The 18505-nt window shown below is 37.3% G+C and overlaps 1 protein-coding gene and 1 long non-coding RNA gene across 4 annotated transcripts; both read left to right on the forward strand.

Moving 5' to 3' along the window:
- Positions 1 to 3885: 3885 nt before the first annotated feature.
- LOC131681997 (uncharacterized) lies at positions 3886 to 6828 on the forward strand. The gene is made up of 3 exons (XR_009304005.1): positions 3886 to 3975; positions 4041 to 4289; positions 6134 to 6828. It is a non-coding gene; the product is annotated as an uncharacterized LOC131681997 (long non-coding RNA).
- A 597-nt stretch (positions 6829 to 7425) lies between these two features.
- LOC131685342 (regucalcin-like) lies at positions 7426 to 9753 on the forward strand. 3 transcript variants are annotated; one of them, XM_058968998.1, is made up of 4 exons: positions 7426 to 7680; positions 8635 to 8800; positions 8865 to 9432; positions 9496 to 9753. In XM_058968998.1, exons 1-4 carry the CDS (start codon positions 7606 to 7608, stop codon positions 9692 to 9694), a joined length of 1008 nt encoding a protein of 335 aa, XP_058824981.1. In that variant the 5' UTR covers positions 7426 to 7605; the 3' UTR covers positions 9695 to 9753. The 3 variants fall into 3 exon arrangements, with proteins under 3 accessions (XP_058824981.1, XP_058824983.1, XP_058824982.1); XM_058969000.1 differs by lacking the exon at positions 7426 to 7680 and adding an exon at positions 7702 to 7724; XM_058968999.1 differs by lacking the exon at positions 7426 to 7680 and adding an exon at positions 7732 to 7875.
- Positions 9754 to 18505: the final 8752 nt, after the last annotated feature.

The raw sequence follows: 18505 nt of genomic DNA on the forward strand, positions 1-18505 counted from the left end.
GAAATATTCGAATGTTTATGTACAATAACTATAGAGTAGACATGATCATAGTAGATATTGCTAATCATTTATATAATAGAACTGCCGTTTAAAGAATAATTTTGTGAATAATAACCATACGCCCCGGTTCTGTCTAAAAATGTAAGTTTAGCCTTTATATTCCATATGAGAAGAAGGGCCTTAGTCGAAATCTCGAAGAAAATGCATGTTTCGCCGTTTTGTTTTCTTTAATTATAAATCGAATTAAAAACCATTTTAACTAATTTTCACCTCAATCTTGTAGTATTTTTGTCGCATAATGTCATAATAGCGAAAACGCTGTTTGTTTACATTTGCGATTTAAGCCCTAATGAAAGATCTATGTCGATTTGCATGAAAATGTTTAACCTCCCCTTTATGATACACTGGCAAAAAGTGCACATTTTTATTATATGTGAAACTATACGATTACTTGCAATACAGTTTCACATATAATTCTTATAGTTACTGGTAAATAACATCAATGCCTTTATGGTATTTAATATTTATGTGACCATCAATAATTGTCAAATACATGATATCTGAAAGTTATGTGTTGTGGGTTATGAGTATTATGGATTCATACATGCAATTTATATTTCGGAAATATGATTTTTATTTCACATTCAAATGGCGTTATTTTCATTAATAATAATTCTAATTATACACATTTTAATTTTTTCATTCGATTACTTGTATAGTATGTAGAGAGGCAGATCGCGAGGAATTCGTAGCGTCAAATAATTACAACGTTATACCAGCAGTTTCTCTGTGTCAATGAAAATCAGCTGCGAACCCAACAAACATTTCGTGGTTTTCTAAACATTTTAACAGTTGCTTTATTCAGCTCTTGCTGAACATTGGAGGTATACGTGTAATCATATATCGTTTATTCTACCCTTAAACATCCGGGATTTGGAAAATTTATTAAGCTTGTCTGATTAAGATACATTAAAGAACAATTCTTCAGCATGTATATAGCCTGAAGAAAACCACAGTTCAGCTTTATCAAATCCCAGGAATACCGACCCACTATTGGTACCGTAATACCGGTACTGAGCAAAAGCCAATACCGGTATTTTCGATACCATACAAAATTTTAATGAAATATATGTAGACTCTATTGGTGGACCCGTTTTCAAATATCGGTCTGCAAGGTGGCTATTATATTGAATTTTCTTCTACATAAATCGTTCATCATAATAATTCTGGAAGTTAAACATTACTAACTCCCGTTGTACTGATCGATATGTTTAAATTCCTACGCTGTTTGGTCGAAATAAAATTTCAACCAGGTTATACTAAATTTCATTGTATTCACATCTAGCATAAGAGACGTAAAAATTTGTTTTGATTTTTTATTACGGACATTCTGATTGGTTCCAATTATTCACTGGGTGGTGCGTAATACGACTGTGGCCTAAGTCGTGCCTGTAATTGGTTTGCGCTTAAATCTTTATCTATAAAAGAGCGAACAGCGATTTAGTAGCTTATAATTTGAGAGTTGGTGAGCTGCTTCGAATAGTGTGATTCGTAATTTTTGGTGATCGGAAAAGTCAGCAAAATTCCATAGTTAACTGGAAATTAGGAGCCTTATTTTGCATAAAACTCAGCAGCAATTTACAGCAAAGCGATAATGCCGAGAGGAAATGCGACCAGCGTACACGGATTTACATTCTCATTTTGATTTACTGTTGATAATAGGGTTTCTTACATTTACCATCTGTTGAAGTCGATGAACGTCGCACCGCTTACCAGTTATTGAATTCAAAGTGGCCTCTATCTCGAAATAAAAGAAGACCCGCATACGAAGAATACCTTCTGCTGCAATGAGACATCAGTTTGTGCATTCAACTTCATTTTGAAGCATTTCTCGAATCTTCTGAAAAAATATTCGAATACCGGTACTACCGGTACTGGGGGCTCCAGTACCGCAGTACCGGTTCTAAGCCTTTTCGTTACCGATATTCAGCTGAGAAAATTATCATAGAAAAATTATTAAAAAAGTCATTTATTTCAAGTTACACACGCTATCAATCTCTTTGGAAGCCATATACTTTTATTAGTGTTACGTTACAATGAGAGAAAAATTGTATTACCTTCTTGGATATCATATCACGTACCTGGATCCGATCCAGCAACCTGTTGAATACTAAGCACTTACCTTACTGTCTGCACCAATCTTGCATACATCGAATGCTTAAGATTTCACCGATGTATCGAGAAGTCTAGGCAGCTGAATAGAGTCTGTACAAAGATTACACTAGCCTTTTATAGATTTGAGTGAATCTAGTTGACTTGGGTTCTAATCCCAACCTACGATAATTTTTTTTGTGCGATAATTTTTAGAAAATTCGTCAATTTTAAATTAAATAATTTACTAATTTCAAAAACTAATGATTGTAGACGTTTTTGTATCCAAGATGAGGACTGACGGATGTCACAAAACTTTTAGACAAGTAAAAATGAGTGTTATATGAAAGTGGTGGTAACTGAATGGTGGATTGAAGCCATTTATAATTCTAAGATGGCAATCTCCTCGATTTATTTACCATACCATTTCTCGACAAACATATGATTACGGCCTAAAAGCCAACTGTCAAAATCCACTTTGAATGGAAATTCCAGACAAACCATTACTAGTCGAACATAGTTCACATCAGTTTATGAAAGAGAAAACTTTTCTCTTTCATTTAATACCGGCATCTGTGATTGGCGTGTAACGGTTTGTCCGGAATTTCCATTCAAAGTGGATTTTGACAGTTGGATTTTAGGCCGTAATCATATGTTTGTCGAGATTTGGAAAATGAAAAATGGTCCAAAATTTACAGCATCGTTCGAACAAAAATTTTCTCTTGTGTTCAATAAGTAAACAGACCATTTTGAATTAAAAGTTAAAATTACATAAACAAGGGCGCGTATGATTTGGCAAGCTTTTACATTGAAAAACTGTAAATCGTTGGTTTCACGTGCTGAAACCGTAATATATGAAAACATCTCGATTGGAATATACTGAAACACTTATCAAATATACTATATATTTTCTTGCTTGAAAGATTTACGAGTACAGTTGTCGCCAATGTAATAATCATATGTTATTCCAGGGACTTTATAGTCCACAGATAGGCACTTACTTCGAAATAGGAATGGGCGATGTCGAAACGAATTTTTCAAAATCGATGTTGTTAACTTAAAAAAATTGATCTGGTAAAATCTATTTTTGTTTTAAAATTGTCATTGAAAAAGATACGATTTTCTTACAACCGATCTTTTTGTCTCGAAAAATCGAGAATTCTCGACAAACATATGATTACGGCCTAAAAGCCAACTGTCAAAATCCACTTTGAATGGAAATTCCGGACAAACCGTTACACGCCAATCACAGATGCCGGTATTAAATGAAAGAGAAAAGTTTTCTCTTTCATAAACTGATGTGAACTACACTCAAAAAAAAGTAAACGTTATGCCTATTGATTTTACACATAGATTTTCGCAATTAACGGAGGCATATAGACACTATTTGCTGGCACATAAACTTAATGTGTGTATTTACAAGAAATATTAATCTTACATTCACATTTCATAACTATTAGGCACATAAAACCCCATTCTATAACAATATGCACATATAACTTATGTGTGTGCATACATAGTTTATACAGTTGACACATAGAAGGTATGTGTGCGCGTGATAACAATAGTATTTCTTCTTCATATGAATTTTAAGCGGTTTGAGGCAAATAGAATTAACGTTTGGATTTTTTTCAGTGTATGTTCGACTAGTAATGGTTTGTCTGGAATTTCCATTCAAAGTGGATTTTGACAGTTGGCTTTTAGGCCGTAATCATATGTTTGTCGAGAATTGTCCGAGACATCAGTATAAAACATTACTTATTACTCGACTGTGCGGGGATTTGGCTGGGTTCAACTAAGTGTGTATGTATATGCAAGTCCTTGGTATGAATTATTTTTTAGGTTTACTAATGCATCGAACCAACTTGATAGCTTCTTTTTGTTAGCAGCAGGGATGCATGAAGCATAGCACGAGAGCCTAACACGAACTGAGCGGCCGCTTTGAAGGAACTAAAATCAATAAGCACTGATACCGCTCGTGCTAGGTAACCTTCGTGCTCGAGCTGTACGATTCGAAGAGCTAGCACAACGAGTTAGCACGATAAGCTAGCACCATGAGCCAGCTCGGTAAGCTGGCACGAGCAAGATCGGTGAGCTAGCTCACCGATCAAGGTACCTCAGTTCGAGACTTACTAAAGGTAATTTTCGTAAACATTCATATCATGTGAGCACGAAACCCCATTAAGAATATTCATTACAATGCATTAGAACAGAGTCAATTACGGTTTTAAACAGAATATTTTATTTTAAAATTTTTCCTTTTTGTTCATCATACCGAAAGGAAACATAAGAAATGGTTTTAAAACCATGGCGGACAATGACAACCAACTGAAGCTTTTTAATAGCATTAGTAGTGCCAATATAATGCTTTCAAATTTGACATTTGTGCGCTTTTGCTATATAATAGCATTAGTACTGCAGAAACGAGCTGTCAATCTCCGCACAGTAATAGCACTATATTTCGCCTTTTCTGGCATAATATCGGCATTAAATAAGTATTTAGGGCTTCACGGCTTTTTAGGACAGCTTTATATGTGGATCTAAAGCAGATATTAGGCTACGTTATAATGCTTATTGGTTACTTGGGCGGTAAGCTTGTCCGATGAGCTAGAACGGTGCAGTAGCGTAAGCTATGGAACGAAAGAATAGGACAAAACAAGAAATATGCGTTGGTGAATGTGCGACAGGTTGCTGAAAAAACGATGCGGGCATCATTACTCACACTAACGCGTTGTTGTTTTTTTATTCTGCTTTGCTATAGCTGAGCTAAAGATCCGTGCATCGTGATAGCTATCACCGTGCTAGCGAGGGCTCTCGCTCGTCGATGCTCGTGCTACTTGCGAACTCTAGCTCATCGGAAACCAGCGCAAGCACTAGCTCAATTTAACGCTGACACATTATGAGTCAGTGCACAGCAATAGGGCACGGAGCAGCACCGTTCTTGTGCATGCCTGGTTAGCAGACATTTTTTCAGGACGCAATTGAAATTGCAAATTAACTGCATTGAATTTAAAAAAAAACACTGTATGAATGTTACCGTTGAAGCAACAAATAGAATAAGAAAAGAATTCTAAATGTGCTAATTTGAGAAGTCCTTCATTTCAAAGTAAAAAAAAATAATGTGCGTGTATTAGGGCTCGAACCCATGTCGATTGCCATTCGTCATGGTTGGCTAATCGTGCCAATTTTTGTAGTAGGTACAATTACCTTTGTTAAGCACATAATTCAGCTAAAAGTCAAAGGTGGTATAACGGCTAATGTATAGGTAGAAACAACCTTTTGAAGACATGTAGTGCAGCTTAATGATTAAAGGAACTCGTAATTCAGTCTAATTAAGATGGTTGAATAAAAGCTTTAATATTGTCGCTGATACATTTATTAGCAGTATAGTTCAGCCTAGTTGGAACTGGCGAATACAGGATTTTGAATAGGCTGAATAAACTGTTAATGTTTAAATAGTTCAGCGAAGCTTTCCTTTATTCAGCTTACATAACCTTTAATACGCTTTAAATCAGAGAAGTAGTCTTATAGTTCAACTCCTAATGTTTGCTGGGATGTTTCCTAGATTACCATAGTGAAAGGACAATTAATGAATGAATCGTCGACATTGTAGTGTTGACGTTAAACCCGCCTTACTCCATCATTTCGCATTATTGACGGAGACATTCTTCAGCCTCAAACAACGTCTCACAACTATGAAGATCAGACTATATCATATGGGGAGGGAATAGCGCAGCTGCTAAGTCCATTACACTGCACGCAACTCACCTGAGTTCGAGCTTCCACAAACGCATATAATGTGTTAGGCCATTTTCCACTTTCGGTCCGATTGGTCAAACATGCTAATACCTTTTTAAGATCTATCAAAATCGTCTTCCGTTTTTCGATGGTGCCTGTACATTTACAGTGCCACTTATTGTGATGAAAATCTAAATTTTTTTCTCCAAACATTTTGATTCCTACAGTATTTTAATTCTTTCAGATGGTTGAATGATTTGGCTTAAATTTGAAAAATAAATCTCAAGGTGGCACGGATGGTTGCCTGATGCTGATCATTTCTAGATCATCCTAGTCGACAGCAGTGTATATCTGTTCAATTATAGGGGCCCCTCAGCTTAGTTGTGCCCAGGGCCCCGAGCGGTCTTAAGACGGCTCTGCTCTTAAACTATATCAGTACTATGCAAATTTGGATCAAAATAGTCTCACCAAATGATTAGAACTCAACTGTGTTCACTCAATTTACCAACATCGAAGTAACAACGATTACACCAAATGTCTCCAAACCAACAACCAACACTACCAACAAAAAATCAAAAACCGATGAAGAATGACTTACAACAGCAATCCGTAACTACAAAAAACAAACAAGAACATCCGACCTTGAGCATCATGAAAACAGTACCGATGACGACATGGACGTGAACGAAAACGCGCGAGAAGACGGGCCAAATGATCCCCAACGCACCTAATGTTTCACCACCTAGGAAGAGGATCTCAACACGCAACAGCAAGCTGCGCCAACAACACCCGATGGACAGGCATAGTAAAAATAACTTTTATTTTAACACATTGTAAAAATAAAAAAGGCTCACGGCTCAGTTATGCTAACGGATGGAGTCGTGACAAATAATCAAACAAAAAATTATTAAAAAACAGTTGAGATGACTTTAAACTCAATTTTCGGAAGTATCATGAGAATTTAAGAAAATAAATGTAAAAATTTGATTTATTTTTAAACGTCATAAACGTACGAATATGTCATTTTCCTCCCATATTTTAATGTATTTTTCTGATTAGATTATGTGATACAGCCAGTGAATCTAGTACCCAGAGGATCAAATGTCATCATCCTCCTATATAGCATTTTTAGGCCTCTAACCAAGAAAAATTTTGGGTAATGCGACAAGATTTTTCGCGGGGAAACTCGGTATTGCTTTCATAAGGTTTTCTGTATTCGGAGTTACATTCGAGTATTGCTCGCTTGGATGACCATCAAGATTGATATTTAACCACAAGAAGCTTGGAGGGTTTTTTTTATCGGAATCGGTTTCATTATTCAGCCACGATCTAGACAACCACGAGATAGTTATGGTTCCTCAAACGTTTGATTGATCAACAAGTCCAACGGTCACACTGCACGATCGTAACCTTGATCAGTTTCACAAGGAGGCTGGAATCAGCCGATATGTTTTAGAAGAGATAATGAAAGTCAAATCGCATTGAAGTTATTTTGCATAAAACAACCTACCAAGGTCGAATCAGTATGAGATCAAGCGACAGCATACAAGTCGATCGAACTGATCAGTTTATCTTAAGTTGTCGGTTGGATTGAGTGATCATTCTACTGCTGCTGCCTGGTACGTGATTTGCTATACGGCACCAAAGTAACGAAGTAAGGTTTATCACTCGTTCATTCAATCAAATACACTTCTGCTGCGGTCGTGTTTGTGCGAGATGATCAAATGCCAAGCTCAGCCAACGAGGCTGTTTATATCAGTCGTATCGTGTCTGGTGTATGCATCGAACAGTGTAAGTACTCGGTCTTCCCGTTCTGCTGATTGTGTGCTTATCTCGTAATTGCTTCAAAATTTATTTTTGCATGATTGATTGGGGAATGGAAAATATATAGTTCGCAATAACGTAGGAAACCGGTGTGCGATGTTGATTTTCAAGGCTGAAGAATTACTGACTTTTTTGGATTTTTTGGACGAATCTAGTGTAGCGGTATTTATTTATTTGTTTATAGTTATGTTGGTAAACAAAGGTTGGAAGGTGTTATATGCTGTTTTCGGTTTTAGAATCGAGTCGCCATAGGTTCGCTCTAATGTTTACAGTTTCCATACAAAAGTGACAGCTCCGAGCGAACCTAGAGCAACTCTGATCTAAAAACGAAATCAGCAATAGAAAAGTAAAAAAACGTTGGTGTGACTGAAATTATTATCTAAAGCGCTAAAGAATTCCAAAATTTTTATTAAATGGTCACAACATTGCATACTATAGTACCATACAATTGTTTTGATGGGTACTTGAAAATCAGCTTCAGATCACCTATACTAAAGCATGTGCGAGACGTTGCTTGTGCTTTGACGTTTTTCGGAAAAAATATGAATCAAATTTCGTGCATTTTTTTCAATTTTAATTATTAGTGCAGACTGAAAAATTTATATTGGTTCTTTTTCAACCTGGTGATTATTATTATTTTAGCAAATTTTAAAATTTTCGCGGTAAAAAGAGATCATTTAATTTAGCCAAAACGTTTTATATCATATGATCAAGCTTAGAGTGTCTCGACGACTTAACCCTTTGTCTTCTACCAGGAGGTTTGGGCACTTTTATTAAATGTGAATCACCTGAGTTTGCGGTATCTTGAAATAGTTCACCAGTAACATACGATAGAATCGAAATAATATGATAAAAAATAGCATCTTAAGAAAATTCATCGTATAGGAGTTACAAAATAAATGCCTTCTATCAATTCCCCAGATGGCAGCCGAATTGACGGTTCAACAATTACCCAGTCCACTGTCCTGGCTCGGAGAGGGACCAGTCTGGGACACCGCTACACAGAGTCTGTACTATGTAGACATCACGGGAGCAGCCATCCTTCGTTACGACTATGCCGAAAACAGGACCTACAGTGCTACAATCGGTATCCTGGCGCAAGCATGATAACCGTAACGAAACTCTAACAAATTATTCAAATCTACCTACAGACGGCATATCCCCGATTTCGCCGATTATCCTCGTTCAGGGCAAACCCGGCCAGTACGTTCTCGGGACGGGGAACAAACTGGTCCTCGTTAGCTGGGATGGTCGTTCGGAGAAGGCTACCTTCGAGAAGACGGTCGGCGATCTGGGTGACTCGGAAAAGCATGTCCGTTTCAACGATGGTAAAGTAGATCCGCAGGGGCGTCTCTACGTAGGAACCATGCGGTTGGAGTCGTTGGGTGATATTTTTGAACAAAAAGAAGGTAAGTTTTATCGCTTTGACGGCAAGGTTGGTGGAAAGTTCTATGAACAGAAGCGCGATGTAAGCATCTCCAATGGATTAACGTGGGATGAAGTGACGGGCAAGTTTTACTACATTGATTCCGGGGCGCGGGATATAAAGGAATTCGATGTACTGGAAAATGGCGATTTGACAAACGAAACCGTTCTGTACGATTTGAAAGTTGACGGTAAAAATCCAGACTTTGTTGCGGATGGAATGACCAGTGATGCGGATGGAAAACTGTATGTCGCCACCTGGGGTGGTTTTAAACTTCTAAAGATTAATCCAAAGTAAGTTATACAGAGACGTCAAACAGTTTTCTCTTGTTTTGTAACTATTTCTTTGTTGCATAGGACGAAAAAGGTTGAACAGGAGATTGCTATTCCTGCTAAGCAAGTAACATCGGCGGCATTTGGCGGTCCCAAATTGGATGAACTGTTTGTAACGACCGCCCATACTAACAATCAAGAGCCACCGGCTGGAGCGCTATTTAAAGTGTCTGGCTTAGGTGCGAAGGGAAAGGAAATGTATAAAATGGTGCTCAGTGAATAAAATAAACTGTCATGAGATAGATTTTTATTTTTGACTCAATAAAGTGCACAAAAACTGTATTCTGTTTTTAGTATAGCGATGGTCAACTCTTAGATTGGCAGCACTGGCACGTACATCTTTAACTCCAATGAGTGAAGCAGAATATTAGGTATAAAGCTTGATCTTGAGCTTGTTCGACCACCCCTGGCTTATCGATCTAGACTAGCTGAAGTTGCACAGTGAATCAGTATTAGAAATGGTCGGGTTCGGGATTTTGAACCCGAATCTCGTACCCGACGGGCTTCGGGTCGGGCTCAGGTTCTGTAAATTTAGACTTCTCGGGTTCGGGTCGGGTTCCGGGTTCTCAAATTTGAAATTATCGGGTTCGGGTCGGGTCCGGGTTTTTGAAATTTTAAACTTTCGGGCTCGGGTTTTTCAAATTTCGAATTTTCGCGTTCGGGTTCTGAACAAATCAAACCAAACCCTCAAAGGTCCTTCATTTGTCCAATGCGTTTTGTGACGGTCCAATGAACGTCCAATAAATCGTTCAATGAACGCATAACGAAGGACTCACAAAGGGTGCGACATCAATAACGCGCCAGAGAATCTTGATTGACACCCTTCGACACAAGTTTGGCTGTGCCAACAAGTAACGCGGGTGACGTCGGGTAAACTGTCGAATGCGAATTGCCATAGCTTAATTGGGTACATGTAATAAATTATACAAAACTAATTTTGCAGGAATGGTTTTCTGTAAAAAAATAAAAATTCTGATTAAGTACGATGGGCAAGGTTGCTTGAAACTGTCATTATTAAACCACTGAGAACTGACATACAAGTAAAGCTTGTGTAAGAAATAAAACTGTCGCTTTGATGCAAACTTGGATACAATGGTGACTCACGCATGCAAACCTGTATGCGATGGTGATTTTCAACGTATTTTCATTTAAATGTTTACACAGGTTTTTCGGGAAAGTTTGTTCTAGCTTATATGTCTGTTCTCTGTGTTATCGGTATAAAGCATAAATATTGCACATGCTCGAATGCAATCAAATATGCCGAATGCATTTCTCAAGAGGGGATGCGTGACGATTAAACCTACAGCATGACATTAGCATTATATATCTCTAAAATAGTACTAAATGCATATGTAAAGCTTACATGCTTTAAATATGCTTGAAGTATCTCAATCAATGTAATCCATAAGCATGAAGCCATTGCACAATATTGGCTATATATGGAATAAAAACCATAATAACTTTCATTACATTCGAACATATGCAATCCTAGGCAGCAATAGCAGCGCACTTGACGTGAATGCCGATGCAAGGTACCTCTGTTCGAGACAAACTCAAGGTAATGTTCGTAAAACATTATTCAAATTGTGTGAGAACAAAATTCCGTAAAAATTAAAATTGATCACGGTATCATTAGATGAGAATCAATTACGGTTCTATACAATTTTATTTATCCTCCCTTTTATTCGTCATATCGCAAAGAAAACATAAGAAATCGTCGTAAAAAACATTGCTGAAAATGACAGCTAATCGAACTTTTGTAATAGCATTAGTGGTGCCGAAAACAGGCTTTTAAATTTGACTGTTTTCAATAGACCTTTCTTGCCAAAAAATGTTATATGCTGGATCGCTTTATTTTTTAACCACGATTCATTACAGCATATTACCACGATCATTTTGTACCTCTAACTATTGATAAAATTAAAAATTGTGTGAAGTGTTCATTTAACCCCATATTCTGAACCTAACTTACCTTGTTTCCCCATAATTTTACACCCTTTGGATGAATTTCCAGAGGGGAATTCTAATGCGGTTTTTGTTTGAGGCAAAACTGAGTCAGTTTCTAACCCCAACTGCTGTCAAAATGTATGAACTGACAGCGGTTAGGGTTAGAACCTGACTCAGTTTCAGGTTCAAGCAAAAACGTCATAAAATAATACCAGATCGGCATATATATTAGTAAATCTGCAGATTTTTTGCAGATCACGATTATTTCACAGAACAAAGCCTATACTAGCTTATTTTAACCAGTCTTCAACTTTTTTAGATCATTTAAAATATCAACACACTACATTTTTGCGTCAAATCTATTGAAGACTTTTATGACAATCTACAGACCTTTATATTTCCACTGCTGAATATTGTATAAAGGTAACTTGTTACTATGTTTTAATTGCCGCAAGGTTCTACTGTATCGATTTTGTTGGATATTTTCGGCAAATTTGAGACTAAGAGAAACGAAAGCAATGAAATTGAAAGACGCATAAGTATTCTAGAGCGAATCAGTTATAAACTTATAACGGAAAACTAGGACTATGCAGGCTCATATGGACATGATCGAAAGGAAATGTGAAGAATTCTGTGCCTTCTGCTAAGTAGGAGTTGGGCGTTGCACCCAAGTCTACCGCATGGTCTATGGTAGAACATAACTCATCATCATGTTGTACCGCCGACGCCGGCCGTTCCGTTCTAAGTTTATAACTGATTGGCTCTAGAATACCTATCAGTCTTCCAATTTCATTGCTTTCGTTTCTCTTAGTCACAAATTTGCCGAAAATAGCCAACAAAATCGATACAGTATAAAGGGAACTTGCATCACTGCCGCTAAAATAATTCATTCATCCCAGTCAAAAAGGGAAATTTGCTGGCTAACGGGGGGCTATTTGCCAACACGGCTACTTGCCGGCAAATAGTGGGCGATCTCAATCGCAACATTTGGGCGATTTGCCGCCGTCATTTTTTGCCACCCTACCCGCCCTTAAATCGCCCACGGAACGCGCAATTTAATTGCCTAATATGAAAATTATTAGTAATACTTATTTTCGGATTTATTATCTACTCATAAACTTATCAGCATACTAGATAACCATGACCAAACCACAGAGAACAGACATACATGATCGAACAAAAATATTTAAAAAACGTGTGTAAACATTTGAATTAATATACGATAAACACTAGCGCCGCCACACCAACCTATCCCAACTATCCGTCAAATCCATTCCGGAACCGGTTCGAAATCCTGAATAGATTCAGTATGGAATCTTGCTCAAAGAAAACAACCGATTCCGACTCTATCGGTTGATGCATTTGAGCTGGAATTCATGCTGGAAGTCCGAACCGGCTCCGGACTAGTTTGACTGTCGAACTCAGCCACAAAAAACATAACGACAGTAGCTCACCTGGTTTGAATATCCCAACTACCTTCGAATCCGTTAGAGATTTTACACAAGTTGAATGCTGAAGATGGACATCTGTTCTCTGTGACCAAACTATAGGCAGAATTGACAGCGGTTATTCCTCTACCCAGTCAAACTAGTCCGGAACCGGTTCGGACTTCCTGCATGAATTCCAGTTCAAATGCATCAACCGATAGAGTCGGAATCGTTTATTTTCTTTGAGCAAGATTTCATACTGAATCCATTCGGGATTTCGAACCGGTTCCGGAATGGATTTGACGGATAGTTGGGATAGGTTGGTGTTGCGGCGCTAGTGTTTATCGTATATTAATTCAAATGTTTACACACGTTTTTTAAATATTTTTGTTCGATCATGGATGTCTGTTCTCTGTGGCTCTATGTAATAGCAGAAATGTATAAAACGAGCTGTCAATCTCTGCACTGCAATAGCACAATATTTCGACGTTATAATGCTTATTGGTTACTTTCTTTCTCATTTTCGGCTATACAAAAGAGAGGAAATGTTGGATTCTGTTTCGATTTGTAATTGATTCTCATCTATTGACCGGGTGTTGGAGTGCAGCCCAGACCAGCTCAAAAAGCAATCGACCGCACCACCAGTGAAAACTACCACAAGACTTCCAAATGATAGGTAACTTACTTTATCTGTAATTCTAAGAGACGTTTCCAAAGGATTCCACCTCAAATGCAAATCCGAAACCGATTGAGTCGAAATCGGTTGTTGCATTTGAGATGGAATCTATCCCAGTTTAACCCATTCAGGAGCCGGTTTGGAATCCTGAATGAATTCAGTATAGATTAATTCTAGGTCAAATGCAAGAACCGATTCTGATTCAGCTGGAATCCATATTGAATCCAATCAGGATTCCGAATCAAACTCCGAATGATTCGACCGAGATACTGAAACCACCAGGATTGTGCACCGGAATGAGTTTAACTGGGATAGAGCTGGCGGTAATGCTACATTACGTCTGCGACTTTATGCATTTACGATGTTAATGTAGAACTTGATTGCCATGTAAATGCTGAAATAGAGTTTTTATGCAATATTAATTTCAGGACGATTGATCCACGAGATTTTGAGTTATGGTGCACACCGTATTGTTTCGAGGTGCCTCCAGTGAACTCACTGTCAATAACCCAATTTACAATATGTTTTAGTCAAAATTCAAAAAAATATTATTCAAATGTGGCATTATTGTATGGAAATTGACTGAATAAACTACTTTTTTCAAGGCCAATGTTTTTTTTAAAGGTTGCTTGAGAAGATTTCTTCCATCGTTTTATTAAAAATGCAAATCTTTTTTTTGCGTCTCACCTTAGTCTCATGAGATTTGAGTCAGTTTACCTAAAGTGACCGTCAGAATAATCTCCATTTTACTACAGAGAATAGACGTCCATCTCGAGGTTTTAACTTGTGTAAAAAATAAATGCATGTACAAAGGTAATTAGGATATCACCACCAGGTGCGCAACTGTCGCCATTTCGTTTAGTAGGTGAGTGTGACTGAATTGACAACTGATCTCATAGAGATATCAAAACTCTACACGCAACCGTAAAATAACCAACAGAATAAGTTCTTTTAACTTAAATTTAGGTACTTTTGAGCTGTGCTTCGCTTTCGCACTTATTAGTGTTGTCAAAAGCAAAACGAGAGATTCGACTCAGTCGAGGTCTTCCGCGCAGTAAGGTACTTTTAAGTTGTTTGGGGTATACTCAAAATTAGGTAAATTCAACATAAATTTAAGTTTTTTTTTTTTTTCCCTTTTTTATTTCGACTACACTGAGAAAAAATCCATAGTATCTGGGACCCGACTTTCGTGGTTGTTTTAACTATTTGCCGAAATAGCAGTAATGACCATGAGATCGATAATACTACACTACTGTATCGTAAAAAATACTAGGAAAATCGATTACTGCTTAACTATGCTGTTGTTATTTATGACAATTAGAACATGCTCACTCCAACAATAGTGATCATCTAAAAACTGACAATGGAATAGTCTAAAAAACTATTAAAAATAAGGTAAAAATGAAAATATGAACATGGTAAACATCTTGAATATAACCGGTGCCATTGTTATAACTACTTTACGTTTGATTGTTCTCTGCACAATATATTAATAACTTATAAACACTAAATTTATAGTTGTTACAAGAATGTAAAGGTTGAAATAACTATTTACACCGTTTATTTGGACATGACCCTTGTAGTAAGCACCTTTTGCGTATTATGATTTTCAGCTGACTATACTTTGTATTACTACCGACCAGTATAATTGTCAATCTTTGCGTTCCCAGTATGTATTCCATTAAAGTGCATTATGCGGCCATTAAAGTGAGAAATTGTATACATAGCATACGAGTGTGCTCTTCGGCGTGCTTTTTGTTTTCATTTGTTAACTATTGCAAGAATATTATTACTGTTATAATACGGTAAGGCGATGGCCTCATAAGCCATCGTATGATCGAGTTCCAGCCAAGAAGAATATTTAGTGGCTAAACATAAACACTTGCCTTACAAATATAGTCTCTACCAAGTCATTGCATACTAAAAATCAGTTTCAAAATCCTACGAAACAGAAGGTCATGTTCCGCAACGGAATATAATACCGCAAGTTTGCATTGCTTATTAATATTGCACTAGGTGAGTAAATAATTCAATTTTATTTAATAAATGGACCACGACGTCCTAAAATCATAAAATTTTCTTTTTTTTCAGTTATACGTGAAGGCAAAAAAAGGAGATTAAGATGTGTTTTCAGATATTATCATCCACGATAATTGTTTAAATAAAATATATGTTATCAATAAACTTGGAGACGCTTGAAAAATTTCCAATTTACTGAACCTCGCATTAATCCACCCTTACACAACAACGATATCTCTTTTAAAATAACTAGGAAACAAATGTTATTATAAACAGGTGTTGGTCAGGATGACTATGCTTACTGTTATACCAAGCATCCTACATTTTATGGTCATTCGTACAACAGAGTGTTCAATTTTACCATTATGCATAATGCATGGTAAAACATTTCATTCTTCTGGTATAGACATAACAAACAATTCCAGGTCAAGATAACTATGCATATTGTTATATCGAGCATCCCTCTTATAAAGGTCATGCTTACAATAGAATGTTCAATATTACTATTATGGTCCAAAGCTGTAGCATAGTAACTTTGAACATGGATATAGTTAAAGTGACGTAATGGTATAGTCGGTTGAAAACCACTATACTTGCAAAGTCGAATTAACCTCCTCATATGGTAAAGGTTACTATATAATTTTTCTTAGTGTATGTTAGTCACATTTTCTTTTTTACGTTTTAACGACATTCAATTAGCTAGAGATTACTGGGTAGGGAAAGTTATGAAACTTAGAGCCATAGTACTCAAGTGAGAGCAAGGATGTGAAGTAAACAGATCGGAAAACTAGAAGTGGCAGGGTCATTAGAACAGGCTTAATATCGTGCGGGCTTAATTTTTGCCTTCTGATAATGAGGGTCGAGCTCGACCCTCATTATCAGAAGGCAAAAATTAAGCCCGCACGATATTAAGCCTGTTCTAATGACCCTGCCACTTCTAGTTTTCCGATCTGTTTACTTCACATCCTTGCTCTCACTTGAGTACTATGGCTCTAAGTTTCATAACTTTCCCTACCCAGTAATCTCTAGCTAATTGAATGTCGTTAAAACGTAAAAAATAAAAAAAACATAAATTTAAGTAAATTAAACTCAAGGTTGAGTTATTATTTTTGCCATAGTTAAATGGAAACGACCTTCAACACGGTTTACCTAATTTTACCTTCCTGCATGATACCACGAGATTGAGTCAAAAGTACTGAATTTTAGGTAGTTTTTCGGTTGCGTGTAGTATCTTAACCTGCGGAAGGTTTTGGGTTTTGAAAATATTGTGCTTTAGCTTTTCACCGAAGATTAGCATGCGACGGAATCAATTCAAAATAGCGACAGAATTGAAAATATACCCTGTTAGCTCCATCTGCCCAGTTTAAAGCAAACATCTAGCAATATATAGGCCCTGTTGGTCAGGTATTGGACGGTCATGAATTGACAGTTCATGGATTTATTCACCTCTTCACTGTTGAGCGAAAATCGGAAATTATTTGTTACTATTTTTTGGTACCCATTTAATTTATTGTTTAGTGTGCCTTTTTGATGCCTAACTCGATTCTTTTGCATCCTTCTAAGTTTTTCCTTGGTTCAAGAGCAATAGTCGCTCGAACACTTCATATAAAAATCAATTCAAATTACATTTTTGTAGCCTTGCGGAATTGAAAAAGTTAAATCTTAAAAATGGCGGTTTCGCAATCTTGTCGCTATCTTGTTTTTTCGCTATTTTTGCTAATTTCCAGTGATAACCACAATACCCGCACCATTCTTTAGGTCGGTGTCAGTTAACGACTCTTTCGTTGCAACGCCATCTACTTCGCCGACGTTGGCCGGAATGTACCATACCGTACCCGTACCAGAGGCCAGTGGAATCAAGGGAGACAGCTGGAAAGAGGAATGTTGGTAAGTGTTTTGAATTTTTGGTGTATTACGCCGAAATATTCAGGTGCCTTATTCAAAGGAGTGACGTGGATATCCGTGTCAATCGCGTCATACATTGTCGGACGAACAACCGTCACCAGGAGAAATTTATATCGATATGAAATAAAAATGGGGGAATGATTAATTTATAAAAGAGACAAACTTATCTTGTCGGCTGCTTACTGGAACGCTAGTAGAAGGGCATGAAAGATCAGCGCCATTTCACGTACACCGTCCAATCAACGTCGATCCCAAACTGATGAAGATACCGCCGTTACGATGACCGATGAGCGCCAAAAATCACCACTACTGCTTGGTGAGTGCTCCTTTCACCACCAGAGTTTAGAAAATAGACATCCTCACGTGAGCTAGAAAGATAGACGAAATTCAATTCATGCAAAAAATGGTTGGTTCGTTTCCATCATCATTCGTTCTTTTCATACAGCGCATTCACATTCGCATTATTCTAGAGCGAATCAGTTATAAACTTATAACGGAAAACTAGGACTATGCAGGCTCATATGGACATGATCGAAAGGAAATGTGAAGAATTCTTTTCCTTTTGCTAAGTAGGAGTTGGGCGTTGCACCCAAGTCTACCGCATGGTCTATGGTTGAACATAACTCGCATTCGGTTTCAAAAGCAGACCAATAGCAAACTGAATTTTTTATCAATGCTAGTTTCAGTGGCGTAGTAGGGGCGGTGCTGTGTTTGGGGAACACCCCCCCCCCCCCTTCCCGAAATATTTTAATGAAATTTAAAAAAAAATGAATATGTTCAACAAAAATATGCCTAATATTTTAAATGTAATTCTCTAAGTTTCATTTGCAAAAGTTATTTTATGAGAATATTTCCTTGTAGTGAAAATAGGCGACAGACCTCAGCACCACGTAATCTTCATTCGCATACATACAATCGTGGGTTGCCACTATGCTAGCTCCGTGCAGCTCCGATTTCCATGAACTATTTAGATCTCAGCTGGTGAGCTGGTTAAGGTGAACTCACCTTAAATCGACTGAGAGTTCCCCGGCGGCTGAATTTCTCCTGACACCGATACCCG

The sequence above is a fragment of the Topomyia yanbarensis genome, chromosome 2 (genome assembly GCF_030247195.1).
Source record: "Topomyia yanbarensis strain Yona2022 chromosome 2, ASM3024719v1, whole genome shotgun sequence".
Classification (NCBI taxonomy): Eukaryota; Metazoa; Arthropoda; class Insecta; order Diptera; family Culicidae; genus Topomyia; species Topomyia yanbarensis.

Excerpts from the sequence above, each read along its gene's own strand:
- LOC131685342 (XM_058968998.1), top strand. The coding sequence starts at position 7,606 with ATGATCAAATGCCAAGCTCAGCCAACGAGGCTGTTTATATCAGTCGTA. Across the intron at positions 7,681-8,634 it reads TGGTGTATGCATCGAACAGT|ATGGCAGCCGAATTGACGGT; the intron begins GTAAGTACTCGG and ends TCAATTCCCCAG. Across the intron at positions 9,433-9,495 it reads CTTCTAAAGATTAATCCAAA|GACGAAAAAGGTTGAACAGG; the intron begins GTAAGTTATACA and ends TTTGTTGCATAG.